The sequence below is a fragment of the Neomonachus schauinslandi genome, chromosome X (assembly GCF_002201575.2).
Source record: "Neomonachus schauinslandi chromosome X, ASM220157v2, whole genome shotgun sequence".
Taxonomy (NCBI): Eukaryota; Metazoa; Chordata; class Mammalia; order Carnivora; family Phocidae; genus Neomonachus; species Neomonachus schauinslandi.
In genome coordinates, this window is record NC_058419.1 from 3,362,118 (window position 1) to 3,382,023 (window position 19,906).

The following is a 19,906-nucleotide window of genomic DNA, read 5'->3' on the forward strand; positions in this document are numbered from 1 at the left end:
TACAATGTATAGGTTAGATTTCCATGAAACAGGAGGTCTTTTTAAAAGATGTTTAACTTCCTTCAGTAACAACTCAAAACTGAATTCTGCTGTTACACGTAAAACAGTATCTATCCACTTGAAGAGCTAATAACATCAGATGCATTCCACAACACACTTCATTTTCTAGCACAACAGGGAAGAAAAGATTATATTCTGGCGGGGGGCGGGGTGCAAAATGGGAGGTGAGGTGAGGAAGGTAATGTGTTTATCAGTAGCTCGTGCTGACACTTCAAGTTTACGCTTCCTAATTGAGGTTATTCTTAACAATCCATTTTCAAACAATAGTGAACATATTCTTATCTTAAAACACATGTAAGGGCTCAATTGTAGCTTTCCTTTCTATACATCCTGAAGTATGTACATCGTGCAACAGGAAATCAGTGAGACATCTTGAAAAATAAATCTGTAGGTCAAATACCGTATGTCATTTCAACAGCAGCAAAGTAGTGAGTTAGCAGTTAAAACTCCAGGAAAAAATTAACTGGTTTGAAAACAAGCCTGTATTTTAACAATCCTAAATATCAACCCTAGCATCCAATTCTAACTTTCAAACACTCGGTACTTTTTCCAAGAGGAAATTACAACTGCTTTTACATGAATCCCTGGTTTAAATACTTGCAGAAAAACACCCATATCATTTTCTACTCAGCAAACGTCTGAAATCAAACAAAATAATCTAACATAGGACATTCATATTTTACAAACAACGTGAGATCTCAAAAGTACAAAACCTTGGCATTATAGAAAAGAAATTAGGTGGACAAAAATTCTAAGTATAACAAGGCATCTAAAGGGACAACCATTTAGAAATCTACCACATAGTACCCCAGACTTAAACTGGGGTATTCTACAATTTTATATTAAATTTGTACAATTTTATACTAAAACTGTGGTCTTTAAGAAAACACTTTACATTTAGAATAACTGCTTAAAGACATTTAAACTGTAGACATTTAACTATAAGCAAAAATAATTGTCCTACAATAGTCATCTTTCATTTTTTCTCAACAATTAACACAAATGCCTCCTTAGCTTTTATGCCTAACCATCTCCCTATTCCTTTAGTCCAGCTGCACAACAAAAACAGGGGTGAACAGACAAATCAGTAATGGCAAAACAGCAAGGGCCACTGTATTAGGAATTACCAGTAACAAGAAATTGGAACAACGAGAGATCTATCTAGTAAAAAAGAGTAAAGGTAGAATGTGCTTTTTCAAGAAAATGGCCAATAATCATTCACCTGGGGAAAAAAAATGCAAACAGCTATGAGGTAACACAGGCAGAATTTGAGCTTAAACCAAACGTTCAGTGTATTGAACTAGCATTAGGAAATGCACATGGGATATAAACCAAAATCGTGTTTATCTCTAGGTGGCAACATCACAGGGAATTTAAATTCTCTTCCTGTTTCAATATGCATTTATCCAGGTGTGTTTTTAGACTGCACACAAGTAGTACCAAGTAGCTGGAAAGAACAGACTAAGGATACTGAACTAAAACCACAGGGTCTTTTTCTATCAAACAGGACCTCAGGATTATGTAACTATATATAACAGCTCTGATTGAAAAAGACTTGACTACCAATCCCAAGAATACTTCCTGGATGATAAAGATAACCAACTTTCAGGAAATATGTGAAAATGGACATATTTAAATGTAAATTCCTATCATATAACTATTAAAAAGTAGGAAAAACAAACTGAAAGGGAGTTTACACAAACCCTGTAATGAAAGCATTACTTCATTGTTCAATGACAGAGCAAAGCAGATCATTAAAAAGTTAGCCTAAAAGCACAGGGTAGCCTGCAAAGGCTGAGTGCCCAGGTAGCTACCTCTTTGCTTTGCTACCTAGATCCTTCAATAAACCAGTCTTTTTACACGAATGGGTGTGATTCAGCCTAGTCTTCCCATGAAATAATGTAATGAAAAAGATTCCTATTGACTAGGGATTACACTTTACGCAAAATCTCTCAGTGACATTTAGATGAAGTCCAAAATCCATAATTCAAGCAATTTTGCACAGGAATTTACAACCTAAAACCCAATGACCCAGGACTTTCATATGATAGTAAGGAAAGCGTTCCAGTGAAAAACAGTTTAGATTTCCTTCACTGTGTACATCTTAACATATCCAGACAAGTAAACCTTAAAACCAAGCAAAAGACAAAATGCTGTAAAACATTTTTGGTTATGAGCCAATCAAATTCTTCCCAGAATGTGTAACTAAGTTAACATACTTATTTGTGACCAACTTAACTTTTCCAAATGCTCATTTGCAAATGAGAGGCTCATACAGTTAAAACTGATGATACAAATCATTGTATTAGAAGGATCAAAATTTACACTAGTCAAATGTGACTCCTTCAGATTGATTTTAACATGTTCTCAACTTTATTGAAATCATCAATATCCCAGACACATTTACCATTTTTAAAAATCAATTTAATGCTATCAAAAGGTGATGTTCAATTTAATCCTGTTTGCCTTCACGCCACTGTCGTGAGCCTTCATTCCAGGCCACATAAACAAAGAGGGCCAACACCACGTGGACGGCGACCACCGCAACAATAGCAGCGTAAAAATAGCTGTCCCTATTGGACATTCCAAAGGCGCCTATCAAGAGAAAAAAAGTTTCCATTTTATTCCAAAATTTATCAAAGTGCAAAAAACAAAGCATACTGCTTTTTATTAGCTATATATTTATTTAACTAGTCAGGCAATTAAAAAGTAATGCTTTGGGTGGTGATAAATCAAGTATTCATTTAAAGATCCGAATACCTTCTATACACAAAGAACATTATTCTGAGTGAAAACCGTAATTATGACTTCACTTACGGACTTCAACATAAAAAGGGGGACTTTATTTTCTTTTTCTACTAATGTCTGCCACCAAAGGTACATTGCCCCAAACTCCTCCTCCCATGTCAGCCAACTCTTGCTGTCAGAGGTATAGTAAAAGAAAGGACTTGCAAGCTATTTCACAGAAAACCATCAACAAATACACTGTCACGCTAAAATAACTCAATGATGAACAAGTTAATTTCATGAAGGAAGATTCATTTGAACATGATTTTTGAAAAGCAAAACAGAAATAGATGGAAGAAGCAAATTAAGAATACCCAGCTTACAGATATAAAGAGATCATAAACACATGGAATCTTAAATATACTAAGGGGGAAAATGTCTTGTTTTATCATCATCGAGGATTACCTTCAAAAACATAAGATTTAGTCGTGAAATATAACCCAATAGGTACAGTGATCATTAGAGCTGTGAAGAACAGGAGCGTCTTCAGGGTAGATGCTAATGAACTTTCATTTCTGGAAGAAAGTAAACAAAGAGAAAATCAGAACCTGCACAGCCATTTCCAACTGGTTTTGTGTCCACAGAGAAGATGCTGGAAACCCTGCCCCTGCCTCAGAAGCAGTGGCCAGAGGAAGAAGAGTAGAGACAGAGACTCAAAATTAGAAGATCCTAAAGAACTACAGAACACCCAAGGGACGGTTATTCAGATCCAGTGTGAGGAAGCGTCAAAGTATGAAAGTGGTTTGTAGTCTCCAAAGTGCTACGCCAAGTGTACCCTAATTACAGAATTTATAATGGAGGCCGTAAACAACTAATGATGTTCCTTCACAAAGCATCCTATCAAGGGCTAGCTGGATACACTACAAACAAGGTATGAGAATCTCCAGAGAAAAAGCAGTCTAGAACAATTTGGATGCAGCTGAAGGAAACTTAGTTTCTTTGTAATTAAATAGCTATTGTACAACTTAGATGGTCTTCAGGTAACATGCATTAAAAATTGAACGTCAAAACACCTTCTATTAGGGAACTCTATTTGTCCAGAGGTTATTTTAAAATCAAGGAAATATTCCAATGGAGAAAGTTTTGTTCCAGAATACAATAAAACCATTCTGAAGAATGCAATCAAGCTTTTCAAATTATATACTTGAAGAAAAACAAGTCTGATAATCTGCTACTTAAAAACATTAATACAAAGATTAACATAAAAAAAGATTAACATAAAAGCACAAACAAAACTGGATACAATAAAAATATCCATAGTAAGAAAATGATTTCACAATTGATGTATATCAATATATGGACCCATTAAAAAGAATTTTGACCACTACTCAGAAAGTCCTCGTGTGACAAATGAACAAGGCAAACTACATCGTATTATGTATATCAGGGGTCTGCAAAATAAGGCCTAAGGGCCCAATACCTAGTTCTATAAATAAAGTTTAACTGGAACAAAGACACACCCATTTGTTTATGTATCCTCTAAGGTGGCTTTGGAGCTACAAAGGACAAGGTGAGTAGTGGTGCCAAACTATATGGCCCTCAAATCCTAAAATATTTACTATCTGGCCTTTACAGAAAAACTTCACCAACCCCTGACATATACTATTCCAATTATGTTAAAAATGTGTGCACATAAAAAAGGACTCCAGATTAATACACAAAAATAATTTCCCCATTTTCAGAATGTTCCTTAACGTTGTTTCACTGACTTTTCAGCAAGTGGATATGTGTCAGCATTTGTCCTACACATTGCTACAAATGAGCAGCACTAGTGAAAGTGAAGCCACAGGTTTCCAGCGATCCTGGACACATCTGTACCTACACTGTAAACGCAGTAAACCCCATAGCTTTAATCATTTAGCTTAAGGTCCTTTTTGTCTCTTAAATCTAACCATCCTCAGACTACCTTAACACACCTCACACTTCATGCTTATTGTCAACACTAGAACTTATTTAATTCTCTTTCTGGTAATCCTCAGAGGCTCCAGTTTTTGTCCGTATCTTTAGGAAGGAGACAGCCCAGCCTTCAAGGTCCCCCTCAAAAGAGCCTCTCTCCTAGGCACCTTTCCTGATCACTCCAGCTGAAATGATTCATTGCTCTGGGATGCAATCACACTGAACTCATACCTGTTATTACAGCACTTAATGTGCCAGCTTGCTTCCTATATAGTCCTGCACATTTCTCTGGAGCCCTAGAAAATCCAGGCAAAGGGGTCCTTATAACTGTGTAAATGATTGGCGAGGAGGTTTCTGGCAGCTCAGAAAGGAAGGGAACATCTCAAGTTTATGGTTTATAAACAATGGTCTACAAACTTTTTTTGACTATTAATTCATCTTAAATATAAGTTCTGAGCACAAACCCCATATATAGGCATACTGGTTTTTTTGAACAGATCAGCTACACACATATTATCAATTCATTCCTTAAAATATAAAACATATGCAAAACTGGATACTAAAAAGGATAAGGTTAAAATAAAATCATGTAGAAGTTCTAATATTTTCTTCCCCTACTTCAGCGGATCATCTTTTAACACATCCTCCTACAGTGATCACTGAGCTACACAATCCTCATCTAATACAGTTATGCTCCCTTAAACTGTTTCCTAGTAGTAAACTTTTAGGGAAATTTACTGGGTAATTTTCATGAAGAATATGAGTAGTTCTATAGTAGGTCTATAAAAATTCAATGTCAGTATTTGACCACTTCTTTCATGAATCCCAACAAAAAATATGACCTTCTGGGTATTTCTATGGTGAGTTCAAGTATGCATTTTAGGCATGCAAAGTTAAGATAGTGAACCTGATAAAGAAACAAAGCTTGAGAATCTAGAGAAAGGGAGTGTTAACTGGTTCTTTTGTTCTTCAGATCATCTCTCTTGAATATCTAATATCTGACCTGGCTTTCAGAAAACATTATTATTGAAAAGATGATATAATACCACATAAAAATGTGTTAAGGCGAACAAAAGCATTTACAATCCCACCACTCAAACATAATCTTTTCTTTTCTACATGTTAATTTCTAGCCCCACACAGTATGTCAGGCATTCAGAGTTTCAACTCTTTTTCACTTCTTTTACCTTAAGCCCCCCAAATTTGACTTTTATTCTGGGTTAGGACCTCACAAATATGGGACTAAGTATAAAGTTAAGCACACAAACTTTTGAAAACTAGCAAACTTCCTCTAGTGTTTACAGGACATTTTCTCTCTGGCTTCCAGCCACACCCCCACCGCAGCTGGCAGTTCTGCCGGCACAAGCCAGCTTGGGTGTAACAGGTGAATTATTCTAAAACAAAGCAACTGATGTCATTCAACTGATTTCTTCCATGTATCTCTCACTGGGTGTTACAGGGACTTGTTAGAAATAAAGAATGGGAAAGTCCAGAATTAAAGTGGGCCTCACACAAAGAAATAACTCAGGATGAACCTTACTGTTCCCCGACTCTTAAAACCACCTAGAGTTTACGCACTTGATATGAACTTCCACAGCAAGCACCAGGCAGATACAGCTTACCAGGTTCCCTTCTGTGGCAAGCAAGACTGCCACTGCAAATAGATTTCACTGTAAATTCCATTAGGAAACACTAGAATCAGTCTAGGAGGGCTACACTGTATTCTAAGTGTATTTGACAAAATTATCTCTTGGTATTCTCACTAGTAAACAATAATTTAAAAAACATCTACATTGACATCGTAAGAGAGAGAAAAGGGTCACGGGGCTCCAAAGATCATGGGCTTTGGAATCAGTGGGATTGGTCAAATGCCAGCTTCAACACTTTCTAATTGTGTGGCCTAACTGTGTGATCTTGGGCAAGTCACTTATCCTAACTTCATCTTCTTTTAAAAAAAATAAAGGGGGGGGGATAACACTTTCTTTATTTTGCTGACGTATGTAATAAAGAGCCTAAGTTGAGTCTGGCACACAGTAGGTCATCATCCAATGGCAGCTAAATCCCTCCCCACCCTCTTGCCTACCGAGGTATCATTGGCTAGGCTAGTGGGCCAGAACAACCATTCTACTCAGCCACCAACCCCCATCCTACTAACTCCCCCAAGTGAAGTTGTCTCAAACCAGGGGCAGCCCCTACTCTCTTCCCTTCGTTCATTGATACAGCAAACACTTAAGCCCCAACGATGCAGGCCCCGTAGGGGACACGTAGATGGAGAAGGCCGGGTTTCTGTCCTCAGGGAGCTCACCCTGCAGTGGGGAGAGATTGCAGAGAGCAAGATCGCAAAACAGACGACAGCGAGAGGAAGTGCTAGAACAGAAGCATGAGCTGAAGGCCCGCCGACGTCTCCCCTATGACCCCAGGTCCCTGCTCCCGAGCGTGTAGACGCTGCAGACCCCAACCTACCTCCCTTCTCCCCCACCCCGCAGCCCGGCCCCGAGGGTCCAGACCTCACGCCCACTGCAAGCCAGCCCGCTCGGCTCGAGCCTTCCTTTACACCCCACTCCAGGCCAGGGCCAGATAGTCTTGCGGTCAGGACCCCTACCCGGCCTGGGCCCCGCTCCGGACTACCTGAAGTCGGGCGGCTGCAGCGCATTCAGCGCCGCTTTATCAAGGCGCTCCATAGTGTAGCCGCGCCCGCAGCAAGTGCTGGGAGGCGGGCTGGGCTCGCGTACCGCACTCCGTCCGCTCTGCAGGCGACCGGTAGAGGCGTGCCGCGCCGGAAGTACCGGCCAATGCCGGACGGCGGGACGCAATGCGCAAGTGCGGCGCGCCGTGGTGACGTTTAGCTGCGCCGGCTCCGGCGCTCATGTGACTTACCGGCCAGGGTTCCGAGGCGTGCGCCCTGTCAAGAGCTGTCTGCGCTCGAGGAGCAGGCCGGGCGAGTAGCCCAGCCACTCTACGTTGAGCCGAGACTTGCCTCGCAGCATGGTCCTCCGAGGTGGGCGGCGGTGTCGCCGCCACCTGAGCGCGCTTGAGCACCAATGGTCCCCCTGGGGACCCCTGTCGCCGAGCTGGGGTTTCGAGGCTACCGGAGCAGATGAACCGCAAAGAAGGACGACCAGGCAGAGAGAGGATTGTGGTCCTAGGCAACCAAGCAGTTTCCGAAGACAACACAAAATAAGCAGTGTGCACATTATTCCCCAGCCCTTGAGAAATGCCTTATTCTTACCAACGGTGAAAGTCCAGCCATGGGAAAGTGGGAGGAGTTAGTTCAGCACTCACCCGAGTCCGTAAGCTAGTCAATGTCAGAGCTGAGAGAGCCCTGGCTGAGAGTGACTGTTCAGGCCTGACGATGCCAGTGACCCCAACTTCCACTTCAAGTTAAAAGCATTTTGCAGCTGCTCAGAAAGCTGCCAATGAGACAACAGGGACTCAAATAGTAAGGGACAGATGGGCCTCCCGGGCCCGTGCAACCCGAGAGAGGTATAAACGAAAACAGTGCCGTAAGCCTAGGGTCAGCCTTGACAAAATAAGGTTGCCACTGGCTGCTAATAAGAGGACAACCCTTACATGGTCAACGCCTGGAAAGGGCCGCTGACCACACATCTATTTTCTGCACCACATGGATACAAAGACCGCATGTGAAACCATGACTAAACACGGCAGCTTAAAACAGTGTTAAGCACTGGGGACTGGGCTGCAGGAAGCCTGGGTTTGAGTTCAAACTTAATTCCTCTCCGGCCCTCATCTAGACCCTTAGGGGGATAAGAATCACCTAATTCCAGAACTAGGGCAAAATTAGAATTTTACTGTGGGGTTGGCAAACTGTGGCCAGCCGGGTGAATACATACAGCCTGCCTGCCACCTGTTTTCCTATAGCTCGTGAATTAAGAAAGGGTTTTCCATTTTTAATGGTTAAAAAAAAAATCAAAAGAAGAGTAATATTTTGCCACACATGAAATTAAAATTTCAGTGTCCATAAATAAAATTTTATTGGAACTCAGCCATGCTCATTAGTCTGTATCATCTGTACCTGCTTTCACACTACAATGGCAATGTTGTGTAGTTGTGACAGAGACTGTATAGTCCACAAAGCCTAGAATGTCTACTATCTGGCCCTTTACAGCAGAAGTTTGCCACTCCTGCTCTAGCTAATCACCCTATAATGAAGTCCTTGAACCCCTAGGGATCCGTAATTGTAGTAATGGGGTTTCTGAGGATAATTTTCAATATTTAAAAAAAAGTAACAAATTCAATGTATTTACTTGCCATAAGGGATCAACAGCTACTTAGAACATGACCTTTCTTTGATTTTAGGCACTAATTATATCACATTGATGAGGTAATCCTGGTTATCTCGGGAGAAAATATACAAATTATTACTAAACTAAACTAAGCCATAATATACTTGGCCGACTAAATCTTTTAAAACATACAGAATGAACACAAGAGGAGGGAACTTTGCTTTGTGACTTTGTGTATCTCCAATGCCTAGATTGAGGTCCTGGTATATAGTAGGTGCTCAATAAATATTTGTTAAATAAATGAATTGGGTCCACAGGAGGACAAAGAGCAAAAGGGTTCCTGGTAGTGAAAAGATTGGGAACCACTGATATAGTAGTATTAGCTTGCTGGGGCTACCTTAACAATGAACCACAAATTGAATTGTTACTGGTGGGAGAGAGTCTGCGTTGAGTGAATGGAGGTCTCTTGGATCCCCCACAAAAGATTTACATGAGGATGTGCGCTCAAGTAAAGACAGCCAGAAGGAAAGTAGGTAGCACAAAGCAGTTTTTTAAGGACAGTATACTCTCAAGGTGGGAGAGCGGGCAGGCCCAGAGGTGGCAACTGCACTGGGGCTAGGGGTCTCTTTTCTTTTTATGTTTGCATAGGTTATGGGTCATAGGTAGGGGGCAGTCTCCAATTGAGGTTGTTTCTGAACACCTAAGGAACTCCTCCTACCAGCTGGGAGGGGGAGTTTTTTGGCCCTACAAGGTTCTTGCTGGAACTGTCATGGCCATTTTCCTCCATGGCGGTGGGCGTTGAAACCACAGTGTAAATATACTATAATGAAGCTATAGGTTACCCTGGGGGGTCGAGATTGAAGAGGAGAGCGCAAGTTCTGCACCTGTAGCTCTTGGTCTGTCAGCCCAGGGGTGTTGGAAAGCCTTAAGACCAGGATGTTAAAAGCTATAAAGTCAGGATGTTGTGCCCTCAGGCTTGTAATGTGTCATGTATTTGTCACCACCTTTGCCTCCAGCGTATGTCTAACTTACTCTATCAGAATGGTTAAACAACAGAAATTTATTGTCACATAGTTCTGGTCTGCAATTGAGGTGTTGGCAGAGTTGGTTTCTTCTGAGGATGGTGAAGGAGAATTTGTTATGTGCCTCTCACTTAGTTTCTGGTAGTTTGCAGGTAATCTTCGGTGACCCTTGATTTGTAGAAGCATCCCCCAGATCTCTGCATTTCTCTTTACATGGCATTCTCCCTGTGTCTATATCTGTATCCAAATATCTTCTTTTTATTAAGATGCCAGTCATATTAGATTAGGGGCCTACCATACTCCAGCATGACTCAACTAATCACATCTACAGCCCAATTCCTAAATAAGGTTCCATTCTGAGATACTGGGGGTTAGGAGTTCAACATAGGAATTGGGCTAGGGGCAGGGGAGACACAATTCAGCCCATACCAGTAGTCTAAACTCCTTCTTGTACAAATGAGGAAACTGTGTTCCAGAAAGAGAAGGGACTTATCAGAAGTCACACATTTATCTAGTGGGGCCAGTTCAAATCCTGCCTCCAGACCAGCACTTTTACACTCTCACATCAGCAGCCTGTGTGGCAGCTGTGTGATAACTCAGACAAGAACCATTCATAAATGAGATTTGATATGGGACAAAATGCGTAGTTAATCTCATTTACATATTAGTGTTTGGGGTTTTTTAGTAAACTAAAGCTGTCATACCTCTTTTTGTTGCTGACTTCACACTCCACCAGGATTTACTGTGAGCTCACTGAGGTGAAGATAGAACTTTTAGAATAAATTCAATCTGTAAGAGAAAAAAAGAAATTAGCTCTCTGGCCCCTAAACAAAGTCCTGCAACCTCCTACCTGTAGCAGCTGCTAAAGAACTGGAGGTCAGTGAAGCCCAAACAGCCGTTGCCATGGGAATGAAATGGCATGTTGGGGGCATGGTCATGATGGACCCTAAGGGGCACCTCCTTTATTCCCTAAGAATCAGAAAATGATTCTTAAACAGCAAAAGCCCCGGTCTGGCCCTTTCAGGTCATTTGAGAAAACAGAGCTAAGTATGTGTAGTGACTTGCCCCAAACTCACTGGATTAGTGACAAGATTTGAGAATTTATAGTTCTCAACTCTCGGTCCAGTGTTTTGTCCACTATACATATTGTCTTAAACCTCTGTACTCTAAACCCAGTGACATGGAAAGTGTACACCCAAAGTTGAGTTTGGCAGTATCCCCCAATTTGCTTTACTAACTCACACAGCAAACCCCCACACCCACAGCAGTCCTCCTTTGGGTAGCTGGTGGTGGGGTTGGATGGGAACGGCCATACTCGAAACACCAACTGGCACTTTCTGAAGCCAATCCTTGCACAGTGTGGCATTTTAAAAACTAAGCCACAAGGGAAATAGAAATAAGCTCCACCATACAACCAATAAAAGTCATCCTGAGAGAAAGGGGAGGATAAAGAGAGAGAGAAAAGGAGAAAGGGAGAGAAAGAAAAACTCTGGCCTCTTTATAATGTGGGATGTGATTTTTTTTTCTATTACAAATTGGTAAAATATGCCCCCTGGTGAAAAAACTTAGTTCCACTTCTAGAAAGAATAAATAAGCGGTTTGGGCTGGAGGTTATTTTAGTAAAAACCTCTTCTTTCAGAAACCCCTGGGCAATGAAATGCAAGTACTGTTGTTATTTGTTGATGTCTCTTGCAACAGAAAATTAACTAATTAATTCAATAAACACTTATTAATGAAATGCAAGTTTTACTGAAGGATGACAATTTTTCTTTGAATCCAGCCTGTTTCCATTATTTCATCTGCATCTGCCTCCGGCCACCACCACCGCCCAAAACGGTGTGCCTGGTGCTTCAGTTTACAGAGCCTATTCACAATCTCTACAATTTATATACCATCTCCATTTCATAGGTGGAAAAACTGAGGCTGAGGGAAATTTTTTAAGTTGGGTGAAGGCCTCACAGCACCCCTTGTCTCCCAACTCTCAGGCTACCTCTCCCAACTCTATCATCTGCTGGAGAGCTAAGCTGGGATCTTAGAGCTAGTGAAGGGACTTGCCAATGGAGCCAGGGAATACTTGGGAGTCCATGGAGGAAGGCTATTGTCACCCAGCTGGCCCCACAGGATCTGAAGCTCCAGGGATGACAACTGTAGAGCACTAAATGGAGCCCTGGGGTACCTTCTGGCAAAAGGAAAGTAGGCACTGGGGAACAGTGAAAGAGGCCCCACCACTTGCCCAGGGTGGTACAAGGTCAGCCTAGGGGCTCGAAGCCCCTGGCATATCACAGGGTTTGTTACTATGAAGGGAACCACGGCCCATGAGAAGCGGCAGGGCACCTGTTGCCAGTGCTAAGGTGAAGGATCCTGGTCCAAGAGCTTTCCAGACAGGCCTACCACCGCAAAGGCACCCTGAGGACTGACCGGACAGGCCCACACCCCAAAACAGACATACATTGTGCTCCACAAGGGCCAGGTTTGGAGGTACTTGTGATCCGCTGGTTGAACGAAGAAGTCAGTGCCCAGCGTAGAGGAAGTGAGGCAGGGTCTCGCCCAGACCCCGAGACGCGGAAACACCGCACATGGAGAGCTCGCGGGCCAGAGGCCTGAGACCTCGAAGCCCGGTTTCCACGTGGTCCTCCCGAACGCCAAGTGGGCGAGGCCTCAATTTTACTGGGCTCTGATTGGCCCAAAGACTCCTCCACCACTGCGCAGGAGCAGCACCATCTTCCCGCTAGCCGGGGGGCGGGGCCTGGACGGGAGGGAAGTCCCGCCTACCAGCCGCGGGGCAAGGCAAGGCTAGGTGGGAGCCTGAGGCCCAAGGGGTGTGTTAGCGCTCCGCCACCAAGTGGGGTCTCTGGGGTGAGATCTGGGTCTCCGAGCTCTTTTATTCCCCAAGGCTGACACACCCAGCCTGAGCTGCCCTCCTAATATCCGTTGAATAAAATTAACATGTAATTGATGAATGAGTGAGTGAGCAAGAGAGTAAGTGCGTGCCAGTGAAACCCAAAGTTCTAGTAGGTTCACAGTGGGAAAGAGCGGTTAAGTTTTCTTTGGAGTTATTTTTGTTTTTATTTTCCTGTTGTCCGTATTTTGTTTTACGGAGGTATAATTGACATATATAACACTATGTTAGTTTCAGGCATACAAGGTAATATTTCGTGTTCTCCGTTTTTATTTTTTCACTTCCCATGAATGAGTTGAAAGAAGAAACATTGGAGAAAGGAAAAACGCAGTAGCAGCAGGTAAATGAAATCCAGAAGAAGCCAGACTTAGAGGAGCTGGTGGTTTGGGCACCATGTGAAAAATATAGAAAAGACAATAAAAGACAAAGCATGCCAGCCCAGCCATGCATAGCCAAGGCCTTCCTGGCTGAGCAGTCCCAGGTTGCTTTTCCCAAGCCTGTCCTGGGAAGAAGGCACCAACCACCTGCCAGGAGGGGAACAGTGAGGGGGTGCGGGCACACACGTGTGTGTTTGGTGCGATGCTGGAGAAATGTTTCCTCCTAGCCCAGGAAACGTCTCCGCAAAGGTTTAAGAGAAAGCAAACAACTATATTATTAAATAAGTGTGAAACCAGAATGTGCTGATTGTCACAGGCAACCCGCTGAAGGGATTGCAAAAACAGAAATCTCATATAGCTAAGTGGATACAAGCCATTACATCTGATAGGCTGAATAATTTGCAGTCAGGTAACAGCAAAAGGTAGGCTCATCTCCTCCCAGGAAACCGGGAGACAGGACGTTATTTTCCTTGATGATTACATTGCAAGAGTTTGGCTTCCAGGCCCCTGAGGGAAATTTTTTGAGTAGTGAGACAGGCAAGAGGCTTAGCCCTTAAAAAAATTTACATACATTTGAAAAGGACAGAGAAAGAGAGTCTAAAAGAAAAGAAAAGGAGGGAATCTCTTGCATTATTTTTCCTCAGGGAGAATTTAACCTCTTATTTTTAATTTGCATTTGCCCTTATTATATCAAATTGCTAAAGGCCAAGAAGTGTGTGTGTGTGTGTGTCTGCCTGTGTACATGCATGTGCACCCATACATACACATGGGAGAACCTGCCGCCAAGACAAAGCTCCTTGCTGGCTCCTTTGGTTCCCAGGCTAGGGCCTGCCCCATGTGGCTCTACCATACCCACCCCTCCAGAGTGCTCTCCCCTCTCCCTACTCCCCCTCATCATGCCCTCCAACCTCCCCCCTTCTCCCTCCCTCCAGCCTCACACAAACACCCTGGATGACTTTCTAGAACATGAAAAACATGCTGATTATGAAGCAGCTCCTGTGCCATTGCTCCCATTTCTGCCACCTGCCAAGTACCATCTGTCCTCTCAATGTCTCCTATGGCATTTCGGGGCTACATGACAGTTTGTGATCTCTTCTATATCCTAAGAATGTACTTGGGGCTTCCGGTCTTACCCACTAGACCACAGGCGGGGAGAAGGGACATGGCTGGTGCCTTAAACATGCACCCTCAGTCAGGTGCACTGAGAATCCTGCTAGGGCCACTTCCCTGGCTTTCCCCCTCCCACCCTCTTTCTGTTTCTCAGCTCCTAAACTCTGCTGTGAGAATATTAAGCCAGAAGAATAAGGATTTACAGGATCTATTCCCAGAGTGAGTCCCCTAAGAGGGAGTATAGAGTTGACCAAGTTCACTTTAAATGCCTAAGGGCCAAGCCTGGTGCTTTCCCACCTTGCCTCCCACCCTCTAGGTTCTGAGCACCCCATTGTGTAAAGCCTTAGGAAATCTAGGTTTTCTTGCAACGAACTACGTCCAATACTCCCCTGTGGTAGACAGGCTGGTACTTCAGGCCCGAGGAAGCCAGAGTGGGTGAAAGAGGAGCCAGCTGCTTGGAGAGACCCATCCAGGCAGGCCTGTCCATGGGCCTTTGTCAACAGAGAAGGCCAAAGTTTACACCAAAAAATAGCTGCTCTTTCAGAAATCTTGATTTGTAGAAGTTGTGCACTCATTCCTCTGATTCCAGGTCAGGCTGAGATCTGGCTGCAAGAGAATAGTAGTTAAAAGATTTCCCCTAGAAAGTTCTGCACCAAGAACGGCTGCCCATCACCTACTTTACCTTAACATCGGTGCGTCATGCTTTATCTGGACACATGGCACTGGCATCTGCCTTTCCATATTTCCCAGGGCCTGGTCAAAAAAGTTACCATTCTCTACCTCTTCTCTCAAAAAGGCCCTTAAGCCCCACTAGACAAGGTGGAGCAAATGTTGTCCCTGGGAATGTGTGGGCCAATGGAGGCTCACAGCATCACAAAAGGATCACAAAAATACTTCCTAGAATCACAAACTGCCAGATGGTTATCCAGCCTTTATTCCCCAGCTCCAGAAACAAGAAACTCAGTGCCTCCCAAGACAGCTGACTTGCTTTCCCAACCTCTGTAGTAGCAGAGGTCAGCCTAACCATCCCCTTTGCTCTGTGGATGCTGGCTTCTATCAACCTTGCCAACACTTGTTGGTGACCGCATTTTCCTGCTGGAACACACCCATGTGTCAACAAGCCCCTTGAATCTTCTCTATGCAGGTGCTGCCAGATCTTCTCTGTACTGTCCTGGGTGGATTTTTAGAGTCAGATGTGTGTCCCCACATTGGTCACTGTGGCATCTCACCTATGTGTCCACAAAGCAGACACACAGGGCCAGTGGGGAAAGAGCTGGGTTACCACTGGAAAGAGCTCAAATCTGGGTTCCTCCACCACTTCCTAGCTGTGGGACCACACACATGTCAGTGCCCCTTTTTGGGCATTAGTTTTCCTTATCTGGAAATTGTTTGTTAGGAGAAGCTGATGACCTGATAAACTGCAAGGTCATGATGTGGCACAGGAGAAAGAGAGCTGGACTGGGGGTGACTCTGTCTGGGGCTCCCATGTGCCCTAGAGTGAGCCTCTTACTTCCCCAACTGTGGGTGTCAGAACTAGATGTGGCTGGGACTAAAGGGGCCTCTCTGGCCCTGCTGGGATATGTGAAGAAAAGTGGCAGTTGGAGAACAGTCTGTTTTTTGAGAGCATACCTTCTTTTCGAAGAACCAAGTCATTTCTTTCTTCATTTTACAATCTCAGCGCAACCCTTGGGTCGTCTTTGTTCCACTGGCAGCTTTGTGATCTGCTGCAAGAGAAAGATTTTGAGGATGAAATACAGGAAGCCGCTTCAAAGAAGTGAGAGCAGAGAGCCAGTATGGTGGACAGCAAGCCTCGCACACTGGTGTCACCTGAGGAATGGCTTCAGGAACACGCAGTGTAGCCCGAGGAAGAGAAGAGCAGGGAGAGCTCTGCCTTCAGGTGTTTGAAGGGCTTTCACAGGAAAGGAAGATGAAATTAGTAGTGAGTACAAAGAGGAAGGGGGTGGAGAACCAGGATCCGAGGGCAGAAGCCACGAGAAGTTTGCTTCTTTTCATTCTAAAGAATTGCTTTCTACCTGTTGGCCTATTAGAGCTGCTGTACAAAGGCATCTGTCCCCTTGGTGGGCTTTCACTCTGGGGTGGAGGATGGATTGCTCTTAGATGACTAGTGCCTTCCTCCCCAAATCAGATGATTTTGTGTTCTCTGAGCCCATGGTGAGATCAGGCATATTTTTTATAGCACCTAGTACAGATTTGTGTACACAGTTGGGCTTAGCTGAATGAGTGAATGAATCTTTCTTTCTTCATGTAACAGAGAAGGACTGTGATGGGGTGTTATCCTTGGCCCCTGACACTGGGATAATGATGGTGTCCCACAGTAAAACATTTTTGCATGTAAATATCATTTAAGTCTGCACAGTGGTTGTCAAACAGTGAGGCCCTGAGAGAAGCCAGTGCACCAACCTGGAAACATTTTTATGATAATCATTTTCCTACAGAACCCGGAGCTTCAAAAGGAGGGCATTCAAATACCCCCCTAGAATGTTGCAGCTGGAAGGAACTTTCAAGATCACAGAATCCAACCCTTTCATTTCCCAGATGACAAAGCCAAGGCACCGGCTGTGGGGGTGAGGGGAGGAGAATGCCTTTCCTGGCCTAAGGCCTTGCACAGGGAAAGAACCTACCAGAGCCTTGCTGCCTGCCTGCTTGACAGTGGACCAAGCAAGGCAATGGCAGGGTGGGGAGAGAAATCAGCCTTCTCCTTCACCCAGGCAAGGCAACAGGGCTTAAACTAGACCCAAGCACGGCTGGAGGTGACACAGCAATGTAGACAGGAGCTGGAAATGAGACAGGGACATGAGATGACTAAGAACACCAGCCCACATCTCCCTCAGAGGTGACGTGGAAGCCCAAGGAAAGACCATTCCTGTGGAGAAGGTGCCGGCAAACAAGCAGGGTCCACAAAGCTCAGGCTGGTTTCCACTCTGCATGGGAAGCACCCCTTCTGGGGATGCTGTGTCCCAAATTTACAAATCCAACAGCCTTCAGGGCTCCCTGAGTTTCCCTTCAATTGGACTGCACTTCTCACTGATATCTTTTGAAATCCTGCCCATCCTTAATATTAAGTCCAGCTAAAGTGCCACCTCTTCTGAGAAGCATTTTTAAATGCCCAAGTCCTAGTTCTTTATCCCCAAGACCCTAGTTGTCTTCCTTCTCCAGCTCGCCTCAGTCAGCTTTGTATCAATCCGCTTTGCACCAGCGTTGGTGTGCTGGGTCTCTCTCCCTCGCCCAGATTGCCCTTCCCGTTGTTCACTTACTGAGCTCAGAGAACTTGCTTCATGCATACTTGCTGTTCCTCTAGGCCCAGGGACTGTAGGTGCTAAGAGAGCGCAGCCGAACACCCAGAGGAAAGGGATGGCTCAAGAAGAGGCTTGCTGCCTGCCTGCACCCCCTTCACAAAGCAGCACTCTGCCTCTGACAAGGCCTGAGGAAGGAGGGAGAGAGGAAGGGAGGGAGGGACAAGAAATGAAGGGAGGGAAGAGGGAAAGGAGGGAGGAGGGAAAAGAGGGAGGAAGGATTGTTGAGAACCGAGAAAACACACAGACTTTTATTATCCTGAGAGCCTCCTAGGGAGAGAGGCACACACAAGGTGGTGGGGTGGTGGCGGAATAGTAGACCAGATTCCCCACATGAGTGGGAACACTTCATTGATTCAATCATTTGTTCACTTATGGAGGGCCTACTATGGGCAAGGGACTGTTGTGTTGGGTTTTTTTGGTGGTATGCCCTAGTGGTTAAGGATACACTTGGGTTCAAATACCAACTCTGTCATTTACTAGCTATGTGATCTTGGATGGGTTACTTAACTTCTCTGTGCCTCAGTTTCTTTATCTGTGAAATGGGATCATAATAGTACCTTCCTTATAGGTTCTTGTGAAAATTAAGTGATTTGACACCAAGTGCTTTAAACAGTGCTCTGCACAGAGCAAACTCTATGTAAACCTTGGCAATTGTTTTAGGCACCATAAATATGTACATCAGTGAACAAAACTGACAGAAATCTTTGCCCCTATTGAGCTTAAATCCTAATGGAGGGAGATCGACAATGGACAGCAATAACAAAGGCAATCAGTCACGTTAGGAGGTAATAAATGATGTGTGGAAACAGAAAGCAGGTCAAGGAAGCTGGGGAGTAGGCAGGTGGGGGTTTGCGACTTTAGGTGCTGTGGTCACTGGGGGCCTCACAGAGAGACCTGTTTGTCAACTGCATCAACTTGAACCCACAGCTTGGGGTGGGCCATCTCACAGTCTTTCCAACTCTCACTAAGGCACCCAAGGTTGCTTGTGTTCAGGAATGTCTTTTGGCAACAAGAAAAGATCTTTCGAGAGAATTCTCAGAGACCAGGTGCCTTGAAGGTGAGAAGCTGTTTGCTGTTGAGTTCGAGGAGGTGCAGAAGTCTGCAAGGAACCGGGGCTTTGGCCAGCACAGCAAGGTAAACACTTGTGGCCAAGTTTGGCGGCTGCTGGGCCTCTGTGGAGCACACTAGACCCTCGCAGCTGGCACAGAGGCGGCCAAGGGAGCCAAAGCCCTTCAGTGAGCTTAGCTAATGAGGGCCTGCCGTGCGAAGCTTGGCTCAGCCTTGCTGCTCCCTGGGACCAGATCACTTTTTTCCTAAGCTCGGCTTCCTCTTACCTGGGAAGCCTGGTGGAACAGACTGGGAGTGCCCTGAATTTTTAATGATGCATGAAGTACAGAAGGTTTTCCTGTGGGTGATTCAGAGAGAGTCCTTTCTTGTTTTCTTGGGGGCAATGACTCCAGAAAGAGTTACGAAGTCACGGTGTCTTCTGAGGGCAAGGTTTCTTGTGAGAAGCCACTCAATCTGCACCCCCGCAACCCTAGTCACACAAAGGCCATCCTCAAAAGGCACTTTGCCAACCCCAAGCCCCCTCTTCACTTCCTGACTCCACAACTCCCCCTCATTCTGTCCCATTGCTGCTTGCAGAGGCTCAGGGGGTAGCTGTTTCACTTTTGGGTTGTGTCCCTGTAGTTGGATTATACATTTCTCAAGGTCATGAATGTTTTTGAGGAGGTAACAAATTCTAGAAGCATCACACTGTGGGATGTATTCAACCATTTATTCAATAAATACTTCTTGAGTACCTACCAAGTGCCATGCATTGTTCTCGGTGCTTGGGAAACAGCAGTAAAGAAAACAGACCAAAGTTCTTTCCTCACAGAGCTCATATTCTAGTGGGATAAGCAAGCAATAAACATAATACATACATAAGACAATGTCAGCAGAGAGAACACTGCCATTAAGAAGAAATAAAGCAGAGTAAGGGGACCAGAATGACGGGGGCCTTTCCAGTTGTGGTGGGCAGAGAAGGCTTCTGAGGTGGTGACATTTAAGCCCAATCTGAATGAAGCTATGGGCCAAGCCATGTCCCAGGCAAACGAACAAGGACGGAACAGCGAGTACAAAGGCCCTGAGACAAAACTATATGCTACTATAGTGCTATCAATTCACTAATACAGACATTTAGGTCAAAAGA

At 44.4% G+C, this 19,906-nt stretch overlaps 1 protein-coding gene across 1 annotated transcript; it reads right to left on the bottom strand.

Annotated features, from left to right (window-relative positions):
• Nucleotides 1-1,828: 1,828 nt before the first annotated feature.
• Nucleotides 1,829-7,542, bottom strand: VMA21 (vacuolar ATPase assembly factor VMA21). The gene is made up of 3 exons (XM_021683479.1): nt 7,372-7,542; nt 3,253-3,362; nt 1,829-2,655 (listed from the first exon to the last, which is right to left on the bottom strand). The coding sequence occupies exons 1-3, from the start codon at nt 7,422-7,424 to the stop codon at nt 2,513-2,515; spliced, it is 306 nt and encodes a 101-aa protein (XP_021539154.1). The 5' UTR covers nt 7,425-7,542; the 3' UTR covers nt 1,829-2,512.
• Between the last annotated feature and the right edge of the window lie 12,364 nt (nt 7,543-19,906).